This window comes from Haliotis cracherodii, unplaced genomic scaffold (genome assembly GCF_022045235.1).
Source record: "Haliotis cracherodii isolate W230 unplaced genomic scaffold, xgHalCrac1.p SCAF_22, whole genome shotgun sequence".
In the NCBI taxonomy this organism is placed as follows: Eukaryota; Metazoa; Mollusca; class Gastropoda; order Lepetellida; family Haliotidae; genus Haliotis; species Haliotis cracherodii.
Genome location: NW_027266278.1, coordinates 9,235,408 through 9,260,198, shown reverse-complemented (window position 1 = coordinate 9,260,198; position 24,791 = coordinate 9,235,408). Strand labels below are relative to the sequence as shown.

The 24,791-nt window shown below is 41.8% G+C and overlaps 1 protein-coding gene across 8 annotated transcripts in view; it reads left to right on the top strand.

Moving 5' to 3' along the window:
* LOC139471376 (rap1 GTPase-activating protein 1-like) overlaps positions 1 to 24,791 on the top strand; it is a 326,858-nt gene that overhangs the window by 187,913 nt on the left and 114,154 nt on the right. For all 8 annotated transcript variants that reach the window (XR_011653833.1, XM_071253710.1, XM_071253711.1 and 5 more), the window contains one exon: positions 13,201 to 13,233. Coding sequence is in view for 5 of the 8 variants with exons in the window: in XM_071253710.1 (XP_071109811.1) it covers positions 13,201 to 13,233 (33 nt within the window). In the remaining 3 variants the exon portion in view is untranslated. The remainder of the gene's footprint in view (positions 1 to 13,200; positions 13,234 to 24,791) is intronic.

The window sequence follows — 24,791 nt, the reverse complement described above, 5'->3', positions numbered from 1 at the left end:
CAATGGTTACACTACAAGTATAGCTGATGTTCAAATTTCTTTCTCACTATGCAGGCATTCGTTCTGACTTTTATGTGTTCGAGTAAGGATAAAGCATCTATCAACTGCAGTGTATGCATTATCAGATCGTTTTATACATTATCTAAATAGTTTTTGCCAGGGCGGCTGTACCAATAATTTTGTACCCAACTCTTGAGACCTAAAGCGGGTATCCAGGTAATGCCGGGTAATAGCCTGTCGAGTATCCGGGTAGTAAATTTGGACTCGTCCCAGCCCTATCCTAAACAGAAATCACAGAATCGTTCAGCGGAGCGAAACTGTCCCTTCCAAGTTCCACACTAAAATGGAAATTATTACATCTAGACTTTGAAATATATGTCTTAATGTCATGTGGAATGTCACTTCTTAAATATCTTAGTGACAAGCTTCCCCATTTTCTGTAAAAAAGGAATACAAAGCAGAATGAGATCTCCACGCGTCCTAATACCCCTAAAATTATCACTCCCTTTTTGGTGTTTGTTGATTTTTCAATAATTAAAAAAGTTCGAAATATGTTGTTTTGTTTCTTTCAGAAGAATTTTTTCAGGATGTGTTTAGTGTTTTTAGCAACTTTTTATATTTTGGTATCCAGAAGTGGTTGCCATGAAAACAGTTTCTATTCTGATGTTTTTGCCAGTAGGTGGGGTAAGTGTGTTGCTATTCATAACTGGGAACGTGTAGACTAGTCTCTGTTTGGGGTCGTCTATCCTTTCAGTACAGGTATTCAATCCGTCAGTATATAACTTAAATAATGCTGATTTAAATTTTAACTCCTCCCTCACATATTCAGACTCCATTGTGAACATCAGATCCTCATCACTTAAACAATACTTATTGGATACCAGTAACTAGTCTAGTTATAGGTATTCCCCTTGTGTAAATAACTGCAGTATGATGTTGTGCAGAGTTGCATCCCCTATGTGTGTCAGGATCCTCTCAATATGGGTTTTAACTCCTGATTTGCCTTGATTATGATCCTAGGTTTTTGACAAAGTTGTAAAAATCTAAGACCATTCTAAGACTATTCCACCATGTTAAGTATACATGTCGTCATGTAACTGAAATACGGTTCAAGGCAGTGTGAAACACAAAAAACTCGCTCATTTATGAATGTAGACTTTTTTGAAACATGGAGACTATCGTATTCGGCGTAATAAGCGCTGAGGTGCTCTCAAAAGTAGAAATAGGGGGCTCTTATTAGAATGTTATTTTGGTGAAAAAAAACAGAGTTGAAAGATAAATTTCGTGGTTTATGCTGACAGCCTGAAATGTTTATGTACGACAGATATATTTTTTCCAGAATTAAATGCCCATAATTAAGGGTGAATATAACACACGAGTGCGTATTATACGCGAAAAAATAAGTCTTGTGTACATTGATCAATCTGAAGGGGTGCTAATTGGGATTGTTCACAAGCCAATATCTTAGCAAATGTCACCGTGGGGGCTTATTAGAGCGGGGCGCTTATTACGTTGAATACGGTATTACAGAACAACATATGGGGTGTTAACAGACCAGGACTTAAAGTCAATCCCTGACTTGACCCTTGAACACACCCACACCCAGATGATATTACACACTACACAGTAGACAATATTCATTGCACATTATTTTGAAGACACTCATAGAAATCAATCATAAAACAGCAATAATTATATTCGTAAAAAAACATTTTGAACACTTTTCTGTAAGCTGACACAGGATAACACCTGCACAAGGCAGACATTATCGGTTTTGAGAAACCTACACCAGAGGGCGCTGTAGACAAAGAGTTCGTGGAAATTTGATTATTGCGTGAGCCTACTTGTCATTCGGCATTGTGTCGTGGCTTGCTGTCAATAGATTTGCATTTTATTAAGGCTGATGATATGAAAATATGTAACAGTTTGAACGATGTGGTCGATAGTACGCTTCCAGAGAGGCTGCGTGTTTTTACAGCGCGCGATCTGTCGTTAAGTGTATGAACATTTGTGGGACAGTTATGTTGGATGGTAATGGCTGTTGTAGTCCATTGTAGCTGTGGCATTGATGTCGCTGTTGGAAGAGTGTTATGATAATGGGTTAAATAGCAAATTGTTGAATGATTAAAGTTGAAATATTTCTGGATGAGGCTGACATTATCTCAAATCATTCATTTCCAATTGCCATAACCGCAGTTTCCTTATTTCTAGAACATGGCAGATGTTTATGCGTGACTCCATGATGCAGTGGTGCACGTCTATCTAGTGGTGCACATCTATCTAGTGGTGCACATCTATGTAGTGGTGCGCATCTCTCTAGTGGTGTAGTGGTGCACATCTATCTAGTGGTGCACATCTATCTAGTGGTTCGCATTTATCTAGTGGTGTAGTGGTGCCCATCTATCTAGTGGTGCACATCTATCTAGTGGTGCGCATCTCTCTAGTGGTGTAGTGGTGCACATCTATCTAGTGGTGCACATCTATCTAGTGGTTCGCATTTATCTAGTGGTGTAGTAATGCACATCTATCTAGTGGTGCACATCTATCTAGTGGTGTGCATCTCTCTAGTGGTGTAGTGGTGCACATCTATCTAGTGGTGCACATCTATCTAGTGGTTTGCATTTATCTAGTAGTGCACATCTATCTAGTGGTGCACATCTACCTAGTGGTGCACATCTATCTAGTGGTGCACATCTATCTAGTGGTGCGCATCTATCTAGTGGTGTAGTGGTGCACATCTATCTATTGTTTTTACCTTGTTTGTTGTTTAACACTTCACTTAACAATACTGCATCAATATGACAACAGTCTGTCATTAATCTGGACCAGATAATTCAGTGATTGATATCATGTGCGATGACATTCATCAATCAGTTCACTGAGACTGACCACCTGATCCGTTTAGTTGACTCTGAGGTTGCTCGGGACCTAAATTCTTACCCAGAATGCAATGGACAATGTGTGAACCCATTCCTTGTGCCCAGTCTATGCTATTCCTGGAATATTGCTTAAATCCTTCACTCACTAGATCTCGGGTAGAATATGTCTTCAGCAACCCATACTTTGCTATGCTTGTCGTAAGAGATGACTAACGGGATCAGGTGGTCAGGCTCGCTGACTTGGTTGATGCATGTCATCGTATTCCAGTTGCGTGGATCGATGCTCATGATGTCAAGATGATACTTTGGCTAACAGAAATGACTTACTGCTTTTTCAATGGCCTCAGTTTTTTTGTCAGTCAAAGCATAGCCACTACGAACATGAGTCTACAGCTAGATGTTCCTTTCGAACTGCTCTGAAATATTTATGGTAATAAGTTTCTACACGATTTAATGTAAATATTGCGATACATATCGTGATCTATGTATCATGATACGTATGTATCATTTCACCCCTAGTTTTCATCATGACATGCATCGTCACTGCGGGTTCCTCCCCTATGCAGATCATGGGGCAAGTATTGTCGTGAATTACATTTCAGTTGTGAATCAGTCTACCTGTCCTTGTGGATAAAGTTATTTTCCCTCCCCATGAAGACATGACTATTAACAATTTTCATTTACAAATGTCAAACCTGATATTCTCTGAGAGAGGTTGTTGACCCAGTCACATGCCTTAATTTTCTTGGTATTTTCAAGTCTTTCCTTTAAATATCATAACACTTAGAGGGTTAATATTACTTTGAGAAATTACTGTTTTCAGTTGATTAAATCAAATTAGTTGTTAGGGAAAAACTTCCAAAATTCTATGCTCCAGGGAAACAATTTCAAGAAAAACATTCAACACATTTTAAATGTAACATTTAATTCAGTTATTTTTCTAGTTTAAGAAATGAATTAGGTGAAAAAATGAAATGCAATTGGCAGTTCAGTTGATTTGTAATTGATTATTCGTGCATCAAATGTGCTTTAAGGTGTTCAGAAAACAATAATTGATGAATAGATCAAATTACTGACTGTTTTACCGATAATATTTTACTTGAAGAAAAGCATGCCTGAATGGAAAAATTTCAAACTTGTCATTTAAAAAAAGAAAATGTCTTCAATACTACAATTTTTGGTTTTATAAATTAGGTCCAAAGAACATGCATGTGTCAGTTGTGTTTTCGTCTGATTATGGCATGTTAGCTTGACTTATCACCGTTGCTATACGAAATAATGCCGATGCCACGTTAAATATCAACTCACTCACTTGACTTACCTGAAGACAAAACTCTCCACCCACCTACTACAGGACTTGGATTATACGAGGGTCAAGGGTATTGACAAAGGTTCATGGAAAAACTGCAGAACGGGCGGGGATGTGGTCACAATAGCAACTGGATTGGGTTTCAGAGAAATAAGATGACTTTATTGACGTTGCGTCAAGTATTATCATTTGTTATTTAAGTTTAAAAAAGTAATTTGGGGCACATACAGTTTTTGGTCACAACACCTAAATTTTGTATTTACAAACAATTTGGTTTGAATTATATATATATATATGGGATGGGATCTTTTGGGAGACGGTGACTAGCAGGGTCTGTTGTCTTGGATGCATATTGCTGGGGACAGGAAAGGGTCATGGATGTACACATAGAAAATATTGATTTCAATTATTTGTCATATGACAAGGACATTCAAGAATACCTTGCTGTAAGTGAGTTTACTGATGCTTTGAACAGTGTTTCAGTTTTTTCAAGAGACTAAATCTTCGAAACCATAATCATAGGTTTTTGGCTTGCAAAGATGCTCATTGAATTGTGATGCTTTGTTTGTTTTGTTTGTTTATTGTTGAACGCTGCACTCAGCAATATTCCAGCTGTATGATGGCGGTCTGTACATAATCGACTCTGGACCAGACAATCCAGTGATTGACATCATGAGTATCGATCCATGCAGTTGGGATACAATGACATGCATCAACCAAGTCAGCGAGTCTGACCACCCGATCCTGTTAGTAGCCTCTTACGACAAGCATGGTCGCCTCTAACAGTAAGCATGGATTGCTGAAGACCTGACCACCCGATCCTATTAATCACCTCTTATGCAGACATTCGGCCATTGCATTTATCTGCATTGCCCGGGTACATCTATGGGGAACAACATACTACATACTTCCCTGTCAAAAATAATATTACCCAATATATGACGTCATCAAGTTGGGGGCACGGGTGGCCCAGTCGTCTAAGGCGCCGCGATTCGCTGTGCAGGGTTGCATCCTTTGGACACGCCAGAAACCTATGATTGTGGGTTCGAATCCCGGTTCACCCCGATTATGTTTCTAGGTTTGTCAGCACCATACCCGTGCTCGTGGGTTTCACCGAAGTGGTAAACGTCTGAGACCTGCATCACTTCGGGCTTTCCTCCCACATTAAGCTGACACGCCGTGATATAACTGGAATAATGTTAAAAGCGGCGTTAAACCTAACTCACTCACTCACTCACTGTCATCAAGTTGCGAGCTCATTTTTGAAACTCCAGAAACGACGTCATGATAGATCAATGTTTTATCGTGAAATAAACCACACTTCATTTTTCATTGTTCTTTACGATTAATGGTGCAGCTAATTATATTACTGTTCACAAAGTGGGGAAGGTTGAGAATGATTTGGGATCATAAATCTCACTCTCGTGTCTTTTGATGTTAAATATAGCAACAAGAGTCGATAAAATTTTGAAAACTCCTTGGCAAGCCTCTGAGTGTTAAGATTTTATTGACCAGTGTTGATATATTTGCCATCAAAAGACATAAGGCTGAACTTCTCTATACAGCCTTAGTAGACACCTTACAGAACTCTGTGTCCCGTGAAGATCCGAGGTAAAATAGGCCTTCAGCAACCCATGCTTACCGTTAGAGGTAAGCATGTTTCTCCTAAGAGGCGACTCATAGGATCGGATGGTCAGGCTCGCTGATTTGGTTGATGCATGTCATCGTATTCCAATTGCGTGGATCGATGCTCATGCTTTCAATCACTGGATTGTTTAGTTCAGACTCAATTATCTACAAAAAGCCATCATATAGCTTGAATATTGCTGAGTGCGGTGTTAAACAACAAACAAATATGATAGAGTTGTATTTGTTATTTGAGAATTATACCCTTATAATTGGCTCAGCATCAGAGGGTGGTGATTCAGTGGAGCGGTAGAGTGCCCATGCCTGTCCAGGACCTTGGACAGATGATCCTGACAAATCAGCTTGGTGTCAGACAGGGTAATACATTGTGTTAATGTGTATTTCATTGCTAATAACTACCATGTCTGAGTCGGCCATGAATTAGTGATATTCAAAATGGGTTTGGAGACTCGTATTGGAATCTCGTATTGCTAAATTGAGTTTGTCTATAGACAACCTTTTAATTAGCTTATATTTGGGTATTTTTAGAACGCAAGTCCTCTTGAAGGCCAGAGTGTTGAATGTTGAATTCCTGATGAGGCTGGGTTTGAGGATTTGTTTTCATTTGCTTTTATGAAGGTACTGAGGTCTTTAAGCCTTTGTCCTTGTGTGTGGACCCATGTCGGGCGTTGTAGCTGTGCCACCTCAGTCTCTGTATTGTCGTCACTGTCAGCATCCGCAGCTGGTGTAACGAGCAACATCATCACTGCTACAGCAACAAATATACACCACCACTACAACTACCGTGAACACGACAAATGGTGTAACAACCAACGTCATCTTAATCCCAGTCAAGATCAATATCAAGACCTGCCACCCCCCTCCCAGCCACCACCCCCATCTACCTGCCACCCCCATCCCAGCCACCACCCCCCATCTACCTGCCAACTCCCCCATCTACCTGCCACCACCCTTCCATCCTCCAGCCCCCATCTACCTGCCACCACCCTCCCATCCTCCACCCCCCATCTACCTGCCACCACCCTCCCATCCTCCAGCCCCCATCTACCTGCCACCACCCTCCATCCTCCACCCCCCATCTACCTGCCACCACCCTTCCATCCTCCACCACCCATCTACCTGCCACCACCCTTCCATCCTCCAGCCCCCATCTACCTGCCACCACCCTTCCATCCTCCACCCCCCATCTACCTGCCACCACCCTGCCATCCTCCACCCCCCATCTACCTGCCACCACCCCATCTACCTGCCACCACCCTGCCATCCTCCACCCCCCATCTACCTGCCACCACCCTCCCATCCTCCACCCCCCATCTACCTGCCACCACACTTCCATCCTCCACCCCCCATCTACCTGCCACCACCCTCCCATCCTCCACCCCCCATCTACCTGCCACCACACTTCCATCCTCCACCCCCCATCTACCTGCCACCACCCTGCCATCCTCCACCCCCCATCTACCTGCCACCACCCTCCCATCCTCCACCCCCCATCTACCTGCCACCACCCTCCCATCTACCTGCCACCACCCTTCCATCCTCCACCCCCCATCTACCTGCCACCACCCTCCCATCCTCCACCCCTCATCTACCTGCCACCACCCTCCCATCCTCCACCCCCCATCTACCTGCCACCACCCCATCTACCTGCCACCACCCTCCCATCCTCCACCCCCCATCTACCTGCCACCACCCTCCCATCTACCTGCCACCACCCTTCCATCCTCCACCCCCCATCTACCTGCCACCACCCTCCCATCCTCCACCCCTCATCTACCTGCCACCACCCTCCCATCCTCCACCCCCCATCTACCTGCCACCACCCCATCTACCTGCCACCACCCTCCCATCCTCCACCCCCCATCTACCTGCCACCCCCCCCATCTACCTGCCACCACCCTCCCATCCTCCACCCCCCATCTACCTGCCACCCCCCCATCTACCTGCCACCACCCTCCCATCTTCCACCCCCCATCTACCTGCCACCACCCTCCCAGCCAACACCCCCCCATCTACCTGCCACCACCCTCCCATCCTCCACCCCCCAATTACCTGCCACCCCCCCCATCTACCTGCCACCACCCTCCCATCTTCCACCCCCCATCTACCTGCCACCACCCTCCCAGCCAACACCCCCCCATCTACCTGCCACCACCCTCCATCCTCCACCCCCCATCTACCTGCCACCACCCTTCCATCCTCCACCACCCATCTACCTGCCACCACCCTTCCATCCTCAAGCCCCCATCTACCTGCCACCACCCTTCCATCCTCCACCCCCCATCTACCTGCCACCACCCTGCCATCCTCCACCCCCCATCTACCTGCCACCACCCCATCTACCTGCCACCACCCTGCCATCCTCCACCCCCCATCTACCTGCCACCACCCTCCCATCCTCCACCCCCCATCTACCTGCCACCACACTTCCATCCTCCACCCCCCATCTACCTGCCACCACCCTCCCATCCTCCACCCCCCATCTACCTGCCACCACACTTCCATCCTCCACCCCCCATCTACCTGCCACCACCCTGCCATCCTCCACCCCCCATCTACCTGCCACCACCCTCCCATCCTCCACCCCCCATCTACCTGCCACCACCCTCCCATCTACCTGCCACCACCCTTCCATCCTCCACCCCCCATCTACCTGCCACCACCCTCCCATCCTCCACCCCTCATCTACCTGCCACCACCCTCCCATCCTCCACCCCCCATCTACCTGCCACCACCCCATCTACCTGCCACCACCCTCCCATCCTCCACCCCCCATCTACCTGCCACCACCCTCCCATCTACCTGCCACCACCCTTCCATCCTCCACCCCCCATCTACCTGCCACCACCCTCCCATCCTCCACCCCTCATCTACCTGCCACCACCCTCCCATCCTCCACCCCCCATCTACCTGCCACCACCCCATCTACCTGCCACCACCCTCCCATCCTCCACCCCCCATCTACCTGCCACCCCCCCCATCTACCTGCCACCACCCTCCCATCCTCCACCCCCCATCTACCTGCCACCCCCCCCATCTACCTGCCACCACCCTCCCATCTTCCACCCCCCATCTACCTGCCACCACCCTCCCAGCCAACACCCCCCCATCTACCTGCCACCACCCTCCCATCCTCCACCCCCCAATTACCTGCCACCCCCCCCATCTACCTGCCACCACCCTCCCATCTTCCACCCCCCATCTACCTGCCACCACCCTCCCAGCCAACACCCCCCCATCTACCTGCCACCACCCTCCCATCCTCCACCCCCCATCTACCTGCCACCCCCCCCATCTACCTGCCACCACCCTCCCATCTTCCACCCCCCATCTACCTGCCACCACCCTCCCAGCCAACACCCCCCCATCTACCTGCCACCACCCTCCCATCCTCCACCCCCCATCTACCTGCCACCACCCTCCCATCTACCTGCCACCACCCTCCCATCCTCCACCTTCCCTCTACCTGCCACCACCTTTCCATCCTCCACCTTCCCTCTACCTGCCACCACCCTCCCATCTACCTGCCACCACCCTCCCATCCTCCACCTTCCCTCTACCTGCCACCACCTTTCCATCCTCCACCTTCCCTCTACCTGCCACCACTCTCCCATCCTCCAGCCCCAATCTACCTGCCACCACCCTTGCTGCGCCCACAACCCTTTCCTCCAACTCTGAGTACAATCAACACGAAAGGCTTCCTTTAATCTGTATCCCTTTCACAATTAAGCCAACCGTGGATTCCTTCCCTAACCCATGGCATTGTGGGAGATTGACATGGTTAAACCTCTTCACTCGCTCTCGCAGAATGCCAGGCAGTGGGGGCGCCACAACCAGCAGACGGATAATCTTTTAGCCAAAATAATTTTGTTGGTGAAATCGATCGAAAGAGAACTTGTTTTGGGGACGCCTTGTCAGAGAGGCAGATGAATAAATAGCTCGCTTCTCACAGTCACAAGAAGGTTGAAACAATAAAAAATAAGAGGCCAACTTGGTTCGGGTTGACAAATGTAGCGTCGTGGAGCCAGCAGACAGAGGAATGAATATGGAGACGCTGGGAGAGCCTCCTGGGATGAGGCTGTCCTCGCAGTGCAGCTCCAAGCCCAGTCACATCAGTCCTATCTAGAGTGGTAGGGGTGAAATGACTAAGACGTATTTCAGTTCGGGCCAAGTGTTGATGTTTTCAACAAGTTGCTATATGAGGACCAATAGATCTCAGTTTGTATCTTATTTCTGTCAATGATGATGACAATGATGACGATGATGATGACGATGACGATGATGATCAAAATCTGTATTAAACCCATCTCGCTCACTCACAAGATTACATACAGATTATGACTGCATTAAACACAATTCACTTACAATTATTATTGAGGACATTATTTTTGCTCTGGAAGTTGATGATGATGATGATGATGATGATGATGATGATGATGATGATGATGATGATGATGATGATGATGATGTTGGTGGTGGTGGTGATGATTGGGATGAAGGTATTGATGATGTTGCAAGGAAACTATGAAGGGATATCAGAAAGTACTGCAGAGACTGTTGACAATGAGCAGTTTGTGGAGCACTATAATCTAATATTTGTCTTGGTAGAATGGGTCAATAAAGTCTCCCTGCTGCAACTCTCTTTGATCAGGTCTGCGTGCAACAGGCAATGTGCAACTATGAACAATGAAAATCATATTCTCCTCACATATGTAGAAATAGCTCCAGTATTACAAAAGCAGATCAATATGAAATTGTGAAGAAACTGCCTCCCACCATCGTCCTCTATATAGCCAAGAATGAATCGTATGATGGCTTGTTGTCACTAAGTTATAGATATAGTAAATGCTTGCCAAAGATGATGGTGATGATGGAGGTGGTGATGATGATGATGATGATGATGATGATGATGATGATGGTGATGATAGTGGTGGTGATGTTGATGGCTTAGGTGATGATAGTGGTGATGGTGATGATGATGACGATAATGATAGTGGTGATGATGATGGCATAGGTGATAATAGTGGTGGTGGTGATGATGATGATGATGATGATGATGATGATGATGATGATGATGGCAAAGGTGATAATAGTGGTGGTGGTGATGATGATGATGATGGCAAAGGTGATGATAGTGGTGGTGGTGATGATGATGATGATGATGATGATGATGATGATGATGATGATGGCAAAGGTGATGATAGTGGTGGTGGTGATGATGATGATGAAGGCAAAGGTGATGATAGTGATGGAGGTGATGATGATGATGATGATGATGATGATGATGATGGCAAAGGTGATGATAGTGGTGGTGGTGATGATGATGATGAAGGCAAAGGTGATGATAGTGATGGAGGTGATGATGATGATGATGATGATGATGATGATGATGATGATGATGATGGCAAAGGTGATGATAGTGATGGAGGTGATGATGATGATGGCATAGGTTATAATAGTGGTGATGATGATGATGATGATGATGATGATGATGATGATGATGATGGCAAAGGTGATGATAGTGATGATGATGACGTCAACGACGACGAAGGTGATGATGAAGATGATGACGAAGGTGATGATAGTGGTGACTAGAAAACTAAGCGCTATTGGCAATAAACTCACTGACATGGATATTAACAACCTACCAATTGACTTACTCTGTAGGCAGCAAAAGGTCGACCTTGCTCTACAAGCGAAGGGTCATGTCTTTCTACTCAGTTTTTAATTGAAAGGGTAGATAGGAAAACTGGAATGTCATAGTTTACATGATGCTGAACACAAACCCAGTTTAAAAATGTTGAATTTATCATCACATGTGTAACTATTGTCAGATAATACTATTTGATAGGCATGTGCTCCGCATTCTTTGGCCCCCTTTATCAGGAGGTGTGAGGTCTCTAACCTTTGTCCTGCCTTATTAGGAGGGGTTGGTTCACTGACCTGACATCTTGCAAAAGGTCAACTGATTTACAAACAGATATATACAAACAGATAAATCAAGAATTAAAACAACGACTTTCTTGTAGATTCTTCTTGATGGCCACCATTATTTCCGAGTGGTTTATCTGGATTTATGGCCAAGGAGATCAAAACATACAAAAATCATCATGGCATTGTCTGTACATTAATTAAAGTCATGTGTGGCACTGAAACATTAGGCTGTCTTTGGTTAGGCGTATCATGACAGTACAGTACTATGTATCATGACGTTGGTACAGTGGTATGTATCATGAAATTGGTACAATGGTATGAATCATGAAATTGGTACAATGGTATGTATCATGAAATTGGTACATTGGTATGTATCATGACGTTGGTACATTGGTATGTATCATGATGTTGGTACATTGGTATGTATCATGACGTTGGTACAGTAATATATATCATGACGTTGGTACAGTGGTATGTATCATGATGTTGGTACATTGGTATGTATCATGAAATTGGTACATTGGTATGTATCATGACGTTGGTACAGTGGTATGTATCATGAAATTGGTACATTGGTATGTATCATGATGTTGGTACAGTGGTATGTATCATGACGTTGGTACAGTGGTATGTATCATGACGTTGGTACAGTGGTATGTATCATTACGTTGGTACAGTGGTATGTATCATGATGTTGGTACAGTGGTATGTATCATGAAATTGGTACATTGGTATGTATCATGATGTTGGTACAGTGGTATGTATCATGACGTTGGTACAGTGGTATGTATCATGATGTTGGTACAGTGGTATGTATCATTACGTTGGTACAGTGGTATGTATCATGATGTTGGTACAGTGGTATGTATCATGAAATTGGTACATTGGTATGTATCATGATGTTGGTACAGTGGTATGTATCATGACGTTGGTACATTGGTATGTATCATGATGTTGGTACAGTGGTATGTATCATGACGTTGGTACAGTGGTATGTATCATGACGTTGGTACAGTGGTATGTATCATTACGTTGGTACAGTTGTATGTTTGCACAGTAAACATTCTTTGATTGACTTTGAAAGTGGACCATCTAACTTGTTCAGCATGGATCCATAATGACTCAGCTGGATCCTGTTCCCATGTTGACTAGCATCCTTCTTGTAATTAAACTATTAAAAATATATGTTAAAGTGGACCATTTAACTTGTTCAGCATGGATCCATAATGACTCAGCTGGACCCTGTTGACGAGCATTGTTCTAGTAATTAAACTATTAAAAATATATATTAAAGTGGACCATCTAACTTGTTCAGCATGGATCCATAACGACTCAGCTGGACCCTGCTCCCATGTTGACGAGCATCGTTCTAGTAATGAAATTATTAAAAATTTGATGTGTAAAGGCTAAATGTTTGTTGTTTACTTTCAGATGTGACACGCCCCTTACTCTGAAGAGTTACAGGTAGGTGATCTTCTTCCTCATGATGAGTGGGATGCTGTTTTCAATTTTTGTGTTTTGCATTTCCAACTGACCATTCATTTTAAATGACGATTCAAGCTTAATATGATTCTTGTTATTAAATGATTCTTGTAAAACTGTTCTTAGACACAAAAAACATAAAAGTTAACCTCATTTTGACATTATCATGTCAGGGCTGTTGTACAAAATCTGCAATTTTTTAGTAAATCATCTGTAGAACAATCTTCTTTGTTTTCGGATGAACTAAATAATTGAACGTGTTATCAACAGGACTTTGTGAAACACAAAAGTTTAAAAATCTTACCCTCAGGCCATGTCAAAATATTTTTGATTTTATTGATCAGAGGAAGGATAATGAACAACTTGCTTGCCTTCAGTTCATCCCCTATCCTGCTCTACGCTTTGACAGAATGTATTTTTTGTCAGCTGGTTGTATGATTGATGTGTGATGTCACAGGAGAATATATATGCTTGATGGCTCTGACTTAAGTCCATCCCTGCGTTTGATAAAAAAATCAACGTCATGGGAATTTCCATGTCTTTAGTTGTGGCTTAAAATGGTTTTACTTTCAGGAACTTTTACTCTTCAGACAATATGCATGCAGTTATGTCCCTTTGTTGTCTTGAGGGTCATGTTGAGTGCACATATTCCAAATGCCATTTGTAACACAAGTTTTGTTGAGATGAAACGGATTTCAAGAAATGTAGAAGTTGATTTTTGATGAACAGATATCTAACTGATAAATTTCCAAAATGATAAATGACTCAGGAGATTTAAAATAATTCTCTTTGGTCTGAATAATTAAGAGCAACAAGAACTGATATCAGACTGATTAATTTCAAAAATGATAAATGGCTCAATTTGGTTTCGATAATTAAAGGCAACAAGAACCTCACCGTAAAAATCATGAGAAATTTCCTTTTATAATTCTGACTATATCATATGTTTTAATCAATCACTATCAAATAATAATGATACAAGGTGTTCAAGAAAAGGGGTACATACACTGCCCCACCGGTGGCATGCATCACAAACACATGCAAAGGCAAGGCAAGTGTTCACCTAAACAAGCATGGGAACATGTGGTACAAGTCAAAATAAGAAATTGCACCATACATCATGGTCCGCCAAATTTTGAAATGTGTACCTTAAAACGTTTTTAAAGGTTTATTAAGGCCTTGAATTCTGTAACACTGATCAGACAAGAGTTGTGTGAAACCCTTGTAGAATGTCAATGCTTGGTTGTAATGTATGTAGACACCAAAGGCAGAATCTGCTGGAATATCATTTGACATATAGGGAAAAGCTGACTATAAGTCATCACTCTTGTCGTCATTGGGATAGTTTTTGTTATGATGAATCTTATTGCCTACATTTATTTATGAAATACCGTATTTGACGTAATAAGCGCCCCGCTCTAATAAGCGCCCATGGCAATGTTTGCTAATATATGGCAAGTGAACAATCCCAATTGGCACCCCTTCCGATTGATCAATGTACACAAGGCTTATTTTTTCGCGAATGATATCCACTCGTGTGTTACATGCACCCTTAATTATGGGCAATTGAATTCTGGAAAAATATATCTGTCGTACATAAACATTTCAGGCTGTCAGCATAAACCACGAAATTTATCTTTCAACTCTGTTTTTTTTCACCAAAATAATATTCTAATAAGAGCCCCCTATTTCTAATTTTGAGAGCGTCTTGGGCGCTTATTACGTCGTATACGGTAGGTGATTTTGCTGCTTTCCTTTAAAAAAGCAAAATGTTGAAATTCTATTTTGTATGAATTATTGTAAATTCTATAAATTAATGATCTGAATAAGATTAATTGTTTGATAGGCATTATTTAGAAGTTGACGGATGACAAAGAAGACACAATTTATGGATAATAACTTCTTAAGGCAACGTTTCATTATAGATAGAAGTTGTTATCCATAAATTGTGTCTACTTTGTGAAAAAGATTGTTTTATTGAGATGATTTTTAAAGCTTTAACATGCACATACGGGAACCAACAAACTTCAAGTATGTTTGACCAGAACCAACATATGTTACATTGGAGGCCTCTAAATATTGGCTTAGTATCTATGTCATTGTCGAAACAACATTGTCACTGCGTTAAGAGGTTTCGTGTATAGAAGTAGCCTTTCTTCGTACAAAATGTCATGTATCTGCAATATATGATATTGTTGTCAGACAGCTGACTTTGTTGTAGGTCTGGTGATGTGTAATTTCACATAGACATTTTGGCACCTTCGTGTATAAGACAGCTTCGCCAATATAGAATTAAAATAAATTTCTTTGAAGATGATTAGGGATTATACAAAGACATGGTTTGGGTCTGTATCTATTTATCTCTTCTGCGGAGTTCAATAGAGTTATGACCATCTACATATTTCTTTGTCAGTTGGACTATGGATACGTAAATATGTCTTGTCTGTTTGCTGTGTTGTATTATTTATACATAAGACTTATATCAACAATGTTTTATGCTTGCTAGGAGGTATATTTTGTATTCATTTATGTATAAAAGAAACTCTGTCCTTTGAAGAGAATAGGGAGAGATTTGTACATACGCATCTAGACAATCATAGTATGTGTGATGAAATATTCATTCTTCTAAAGTCAGTATTTGCTGTTGTTCGTGGAAAGAAAGAAAACTTGGTAATGGAATAATAATACACCTGTTCAGAAGTTGTCATTTATGAAAACAAAGTCTTTCAATGCTTTGTTATACCCCCGACCTTTTAGCTTGGGGGTATATAGTTATACCAAGGTAATACCGTCTGTCTGTTCGTCTGTTCATCCGAAAACTTTTTCAGCGTGATTTCTCTTAAACTATTCAGTGGATTCATTTCAAACTTAGTACATATAATCTGTGTCATATGGAGGGGTGCAATCAAAAGAAAAAAAATGTTTTTATTAATTTTCCATTTTTTAATGAATTTTTCAAACCCTAACCCTATCCATTATTTTAATAACTAGGTGGGTCGGGGGTATTAGTGAGCAGCACTGCCTTTTGCCCTTGTTTTTTTAACTGAATTAAAATTTAGATTACCATTGCCAAAGTAGTTAATGTTCGCCTATCATGTACCGTATGTCATATGAATGTATTGCTGGGTATACCCAGAAGAAGCCATTACTGAAACAGAAACTCCTACGCCCCCACATGGTTTGAGATTATGGAATGTATCCTTATGTAAATAAGCTATCATATGTGTTCATCATTGCAAGTAAATACATGTACATATGGCCGATGTTCCCTCAGGGCTTATTCTCCATGGGGACTTAATGAAGCTCTTTAATGTCAAATGTCCCAGTCTGCACCAGCTGCAGAGTCTGGAAAATGTAATTACAAAATAACTGAAATTATTTATCTTGTAGGCCAAAGTAAATTCCATTTTCAGTGGTATTTACAAACTGTGTGAGGTGGGAAGTAGTTTATTTTGTAAGACGCATTGATATTGATGTGATTCACATGAAGTTTTGTTTGTTTGTTTATTTGTTTGTTGTTTAACGCCTCACTCAGCAATATTCCAGCTATTTGATGGCAGTCTGTAAATAATCGTGCTGAACCAGACAATCAAGTGATTGACATCACAAGCACCGATCCCCGTAATTGGTATATGATGACATGCATCAACAAAATCAGCGAGCCTGACCACCCGATCCTGTTAGTTGTCTCTTATGACAAGCATAGTCGCCTTTTACGACAATCATGGGTTGCTGAAGACTTATTCTACCCTGGATCTTCAAGGGTCGCGTACAAATTCTGGGTAGGACTATCACAGTGTATTTCACGCAGTAATTTTCATCATTGGTAGTTAGGGACCATAAAATCATGGGGGTGGGGTGTTTGGCATAATCATAGACAGTGATGAAACTCTTTGAATGAATTTCTTTCGGCCTTAGCGAATGACGGAATTGTTTCCTTGTTCCTGTCCTGTTGGTCGTTGTCGCTGCGTTTCCTTGCTGTCCCAGCTCTGCATGCATCTGAATGTGCAAATTATGGAAATAAGATTGGCATTATATACTTGTTATGCAAATACCGCGCTCTGTTTTATGTTTTCTAGACTATAGCAGGATGTAATATCTGTGGAAGTGGGCATATCGTCTTGATCAGCAGGTCAACAGAAATGCAAACACACTCTCAGTCTATGGTTTTGCATATCCTGTTTAATGATATGAGAAGATATGTGTGTAAAGCATGAGTATGTCGACTACATCAGTCGCAGTGATAGCTTGTGTAGGGGGGGGCACAGGTGGCCCAGTCGACTAAGGCGCTGCAATTCACTGTGCAGAGTTGTGTCCCTTGGGCACGCCAGAAACCTATGATCGTGGGTTCGAATCCCGGTTCGCCCCGATTATGTTTCTAGGTTTTTCAGCACCATACCAGTGCTCGTGGGTTTCACCGAAGTGGTATACGTCTTAGACCTGCATCACTTGGGGCTTTCCTCCCACATTAAGCTGACATGCCGTGATATAACTGGAATAGTGTTAAAAGCGGCGTTAAACCCAACTCACTCTCTCAGTATGTAGACTACATCAGTCCTAGTGATAGCTTCACTCACTCAGTATGTTAAACCCAACTCACTCACTCAGTATGTAGACTACATCAGTCCTAGTGTAGGGGCAGGACATTTGTTTACATAAAAACACTGCTTATATACTGTGGTGAATATTGATTTCTGGCAATCGTTTGACATAAGGCAGTCGAAGTACATGCAAAGCGTGTCTGTTTTTATGTGATTCTCACAGTTGTTGGGAAGGTCAAGGCAGTTGGAGGTGTTTTGTGAAGAAAGTATATTCATCTTCAAGTAGAAATTTCCAAAATAACATCTTATATAAATGTGAAAACATTGATTACATACATCCTCGGTCAAGTTTGTAGCCCTGGATCTTCATCATCTTCCATGAACATTTACACGGCAGCCATTTTGAAAAACCTCTTTTAGGTTTGAAGAGAGTGAAGTAAAACTTTAAAATACATCTTCCAAACATATTTTCTTTGAATGCTAATCAGCGATGAAGAATTTTTAAGACATATAATAAATTAATATAACAGATTAATAATAATTGCATATATTATTAAAGCGATCAGTGCTATATGGATTCCAGTTTCAATTGTCGTATGAGACAACCAAATGGACTGGGTTGGTGGGGTGTAATCTTACCCCAATGGATTGGATCGTTCCTCACAATATCAGTCACTGGTTTAACTAGTCCTGACTTGATTATTCATAGGCCGCAGTCACAGAGATAGAATATTGCTTCGTGTGGAGGTAAAAAATAAACAAACAACAGCATATGTGAACTATTCATTTTAATTTAGACCGAACTCCTGCAGCAGGTGAGCTACAGTGCCTTATAACGGCACTGTTTTGTTAATTTAATGCTTTGTGGTTGTCTCTGTTTTATGGTTCACATTTCCAAATTTGTAGGACCATGTCGTTACTACATTAGAGGACATTTTGAAGTTGGAATTACCACTTATATAGAGCAATGCTGCCTCTAAATTGTCAATATCTTTTCAAATTTGGTAAAGAGTAATTTATCTTTAATCATAAAAAACAAAAGATTTGATAGAATGAATTAAAAAAGCCATCATCTTACTGTTGGGGAGATGGATGTCTCCTTGATATCCCCGACTGAGGTATTTGATGTCATAAGGGTCCTCAATGTTGCTACATAACGACACATACTCTCTGTAATAGCCAAGGTTAGGCAACTCCTGATAATCTTTATCGATTTCATAACTTCAAACTCATCCACACTGGCCCTTGGTGGGTGATTAATTTAGACTGGCAACGAAAGAATTACTGGCACATTTTACACTTGACTTTGCTCCCACAGGGAATCCAATTTCTGATTATCAGGACAAGACTTTTCTCCCTTTATGTTCGAGATTATTCTGAGGAAGGCTGAAAAGAATTTTATCAGAGATGGTGGTAAATGTCCATGTTCAGGGCTGATGTAGAAGACAAAATGGCCATTCATATGGATGGTTATAATATCTTTAGAAGATGGTGTAGAATTGTGTTTTTTAAGGTAAATATATATTTCTCAAAACAAGTTAAAGAAGACCTACAATTGGAAGGCTCTGTGTAACATTCAGTGTCTGAAATAACTGCTTGCCCACCTGCCCGTAGCTGGTAACTTTTCTGTCGGGCTGCATGAAATTTTCCTCCACCTGCCTGGATGTCTGACAGGTAATTTTAACACACAATATTCGGTTTAATTATGACTCCTAGTAGATTTGGATCACTCACATGCATCAACCAGGTCAGGGAGCCCTACCACTGGATCCCGTTAGTCACTTTTACGACAAGCGCAGTCGCCTTTTACAGCAAGCATGGGTTGCTGAAGACCTATTCTACCCCGGATCTTCACGGGTCTGGATGACACAATCCAGTGATGGACATTATGAACATCAAATGGGATATGATGACATGCAGTCAACCAGGTCACGGCCTCACCACCCGATCCATTTAGGCACCACAGTTGGGTAGCCTAGTGGTTAAAGCGTTCGCTCGTCACGCCGAATACCTGGGTTTGAGTCCCGACATAGGTACAATGTGTGAAGCCCATTTCTGGTGTACCCCGCCGTGATATTGCTGGAATATTGCTTAAAGCGGTGTAAAACCATACACACTCACTCACTACAAAAAGTATAGGTTGCTCGGGGAATATATTCTTACCCAGGATCCACACTGGTTTGATCGGTGGTACTTGTTGTTACCCTGCCAGTGCTCAGCGTTAAGGGTAACCGTCCATTTATGAATATGTTACTTTTAGTTCCAGGAAACTGGAAATTTCATCCATAGAGTCTTTGACCTATGAGGATTGAGAGACCGGTTATTGCAGCAGACCTATTTAATGTAATTCATACTTGCAAGTGGTAGTCTAGTGGTTAAGGCGTTACCTTGTCACGCTGAAGATCTGGGTTCGATTCCCGACGTAGGTACAATGTGTGTAACCCATTTCTGGTGTCCCCAGCCATAATATTCTTGGAATATTGATAAAAGTGGCAAAAACTATACTCACTCACTCATACTGGCAAATTGGGTGAAATGTTAATCTTTCCTTACTCCAAAGAATGGCCTATCGGAGGATATGGTGCACTTTTTGTTCCTGATCACAGCTAGAATGAGAAAAAGAATGGCTGTTTTAAGAGATGCATTACATTTTATTTTTGTCTTATTGTTGAAACTTGGTAATAAATGGTATATCCTTTGTAAAGATCAAAAGTGACCTTTGGACCAGAACTGATGCTAGATCCAAGTTCCACCAATCAGAAACAAGCTGTATTCGACCAGTGGCAATACTGGTGAGGTTTCAAATCTAATTTGAATGGTTATTGCTTGACTGAAATTACGCAACCAGAAACTTTGCTCAAATGATAGATGTGATATCTGTTAATGAAATCTTTATTGCATTTCATAATGACTTCCTTTTCTAATTCACCGCTAACTTGGTTCTCTCCAAGACTTAATAGCCTTAGATGGTCAATCAGCCTTTTGAAGTTTTCATCCTACACTGGCAATACTCTACTGATTCTGTAGATGGTTGTCTTTTGAGAAATAGGTCTACGTAATGGTGGTGTTTTAGCCGACTCCAATTCCTTCTTGAAGTACATTTTAAGTTGGTTATTTTTGCGCTCCCGCCAACAATAACCATCACATGTGCTTTGGTACAATGGAGAAGCTCTATGCAGCTAATCAGTCTTTGATTCAGTATATGTTCTGAATTGAATTCATTTTTTCAAAGAACTCTCCTCCATTTGTTGAATTAACGTTGTAATTTGTCTGTTCGAGCAGATTCGGAATGGTCATTACTTGTATTGGATTGGGATATAAAATATAGGACAAAATTTAAGAACTTCATCTGAGAACAAAATCAACGTTGAAGGTTTTGCGAAGATACGGTTTAATGAAGATTTTGTTTGACCTCTGATCGAGATCCGCACTTTACACTATAACTGAACAATATTCACAAAAAATTGCACTATAATAGATGAACCATTTAAAACATGTTTAGATACCTTCTAAACTATAGGACACTTTATAAATTATGGCAAAAATACTTAAATTCGGTTTAATTTTCAAAACTAGCCAATGATGGAACTTCAACTATTTCACAACTGCTGGGGGTAGAATAGGTCCTCAGCAACCCATGCCGGCCGTAAAAGGCGACTAACAGGATCGGGTGGTTAGGCTCGCTGACTTGGTTGTTGATGCATGTCGTCGATCCCAATTTCATAGATAGATGCTCATGCTGTTAATCACTGGATTGTCTGGTGCAGACTTGATTATTCACAGACTGCCGTCATATAGCTGGACTATTGCTGAGTGCGGCGTAAAACAACAAACAAACAAACAAACTGCTGAATTAATGCAGTGTTGTGGAACTTATGCATTGTTGAGTGAGTGAGTGAGTGAGTATGGTTTTACGCCGCTTTTAGCAATATTCCAGCAACATCACGGCGGGGGACACCAGAAATGGGCTTCACGCATTGTACCCATGTCGGGAATCGAACCCGGGTCTTCGGCATGACGAGCGAACGCTTTAACCACTAGGCTACCCGACCGCCCCCATTGTTGATGAACTGTTGGAAGATTATTGAAGATCTTCACAATAGCCATTAACTCTTGGTATTCAATTTACCTTTATAAAGCAGAAAAAATATCATTTGAGACAGATTGTCATTGTGTGGAAGGAATACCTCTTTCAAAAAGTGGTCAGAATGTTACATTCTTTTCGATGTAAGAAGTATGACATATGTAATCTCTGTGGTTGAATGTAAGCAGCTTGTCTCACTGTTCCAATCAGGCTTGGTAATAGATACAGGACAGACCCTGCAGGCTATTGAATAGCTTGCTCACAATCTCATTGCCTGCATAAATATCAAGACTGTGATCATGGCCCAATTCTAACCTAATTCCCGCGGGATGAGCCCTTGACTGTAACACAGATTTCTCACTGTCCACCAGGAACCTTGTGACAAGACATTACTTGATGAATGTTCCCAGAAACACTCGCTGGTCTTAATGTCAGCGAGTGTTGCTGTATGAGAAGGCTCCACAAGAGTGAGTGAGTGAGTCGGGTTTAATTCTGGCAAGCCTTCATGTTTGCAATTCAATGTTTGTTTGTTTGTTGTTTAACGCCGCGCTCAGCAGTATTGTATCAATATAACAACAGTTTGTAAGTAATCGAGTCTGGACCAGACAATCCAGTGATTGTCATCATGAGCATCGACCCACCCAGTTGAGATACGATGACATGCATCAACCAAGTCAGCGAGCCTGACCACCCAATCACGTTAGTCATCTCTGGAGACAAGCATTGTCACCTATAAGCGCCAGTGTGGGTTGCTGAAGATCTATTCTACCCCGGATCTTCACGTGTGGACATTCAATGAGATAGTTTAGCTCTCATAGAGAATTAGGTTTGACAGTATTTCAGTTATGTCATGGCGTGTGTCTTGGTGTGGGAAGAATGACGTTTACAACTTTCGGTGTGGGGTGTTCATAATTAATTGCCCATAACACTTGAGTTCGTATTATACATGAATAAATAATTCTTGTGTACATTGATCAATGAGAAGGGGTGCTAATTGTGATTGTTCACTAGCCAATATATTAGCAAATACGCTTATCAGAGTGGGGCGCTTATTATGTCGAATACAGTACCCCTTTATTTCTGAAACCTTTGGAGCTCCACTTTAAAAAAAAATACACTGATCACAACCTCATTAGGAAAACCAAAAATGTGGAATGACACCAATAATCTTCGGCTATTACATTATTTCTAGTGGGACGTCATTCTGACCTTTCGTCAAAATAAGATTGGAATGACATCAACAATGCCGTCCGATGACACAAACAAAACACTGGTGCACGTGAAGTGATATTTGTTGGTGTGGCCTTTTGGTTTAAATATGGGTAAAAAACAAGCTGGTATTGTTTGTGGTCTGAGTATGGTCAGAGATATAAAGTAAGGCTCAACTGATGGATGCAAGGGTCTTTTGTCCAGGATCAAAGACAACACATTTGGCACATGTCCAGCTGGTAGAAACGTCCTTGAAGGACTCATTATGTCTTTATGTGTGTTTTGTCTGATGTTATTGAACACAGAATGCACACATGGCCAAACACTTTCTTCTCCACGCTAAGCTGAATGATGACGTTATGTTGATGTCCGCAGCCAGTTCAATTCCGAGCGTGAGTTGTCCCTTATGACTGACTGGGTGTAATCTAATTCTGGTAAATTTGAAAAATCAATACTTTTGGGTTTACTTATAACAGGATCCTCACATCAACAACTGGCATATTGTGTTAAGCACCATCATGGCTGCCGACCTTCCTCAGAACTGTTTTGACAAACATTATTCCAACCAGTAGCAGAATATTCATTAGTGGCCATTTCAAAATGAGATGGTTACTGTCATAGAATGAGAAATTGGCTGGCGTACCGTTTTTGCCTTGTGTGGCAATTTGGTCGTGGTTACATCCAAGTCATATGACATTGTGGACATTGTCAGGAAGGTCTGGTCCTTGTGTAAGCGGCTAGAAAAAGGCTGAATTCTTGGTAATTGCATCCCAAAAGCTGCAGATTTTCTGTGGGAATTTGTGCCATACATTGAAGGTGAAGCGAAGATTTTGGGATTTTGTCAGCAAAAAATATATTCCAATTTCAATTTCAGGTTCAGTTTCGGTGGGCATGGTGACTTTGAATTGGCAATGTGACAAGGTCCTTGATTGTTGTATTATTACATCAGGAATAGATTCACCTCGTGTTGGACCATTAATCCAAGTGGTAGACGTTTCAGGAATTGATGTAACTCTTTTCGAGATTCTTATCTTTGCTGTTCAGCTATCTTGTAGTCATCATGCTGGCAAATAGAAGCCATGTAAGCTGACACTTATGAGAATATATTTTGATAAACTGTTTCGGATGTGATGCATTAGGACCCTGAAGCCTTGAAAGTATTCAAGAGGAATTGTGTCAATAATTTTTAACAAGAAGAGGGATCTGGAATCTGTATAACTAGTGGATCTGTATTTATTTAACGTGGAAGTATCTATTTGAATTGTGTTGTATATCATTTGTGTCGGAATATTTTGGAGTTTTAACTCTGTGAGATTCGCATCAAGAAGAGTCAAGGATTGGAAGAAGAGATAGGGAGAAGGGACTACCATTGACTCTCATTTCTGTTGAAAATGTTTTTACGGTGTCAAATCGTCCTTGACCTTTGAAGTTAGTGATTGAACTTAACACCACTTGGAAGTGGTTATCCGTTTTATCAGTGTGTCAGCCAAGCCAAGGTGACACAGGCTATTGACCCTTGGCACAGTGAAATCCATGAACATGGGATTCAAACCCATAGCCAGGGAGACAACAAGTATCTGTACTGTGATATAGAATTCTACAGCTCGTGATTCTGTTGAGATGGTTTAAATCTCTGCCACTTGTGGAGACAGTGAAGAAAGACCTTTGACATTTTGACTTCTGTCACTCTGTTTCAAATGTGTCTT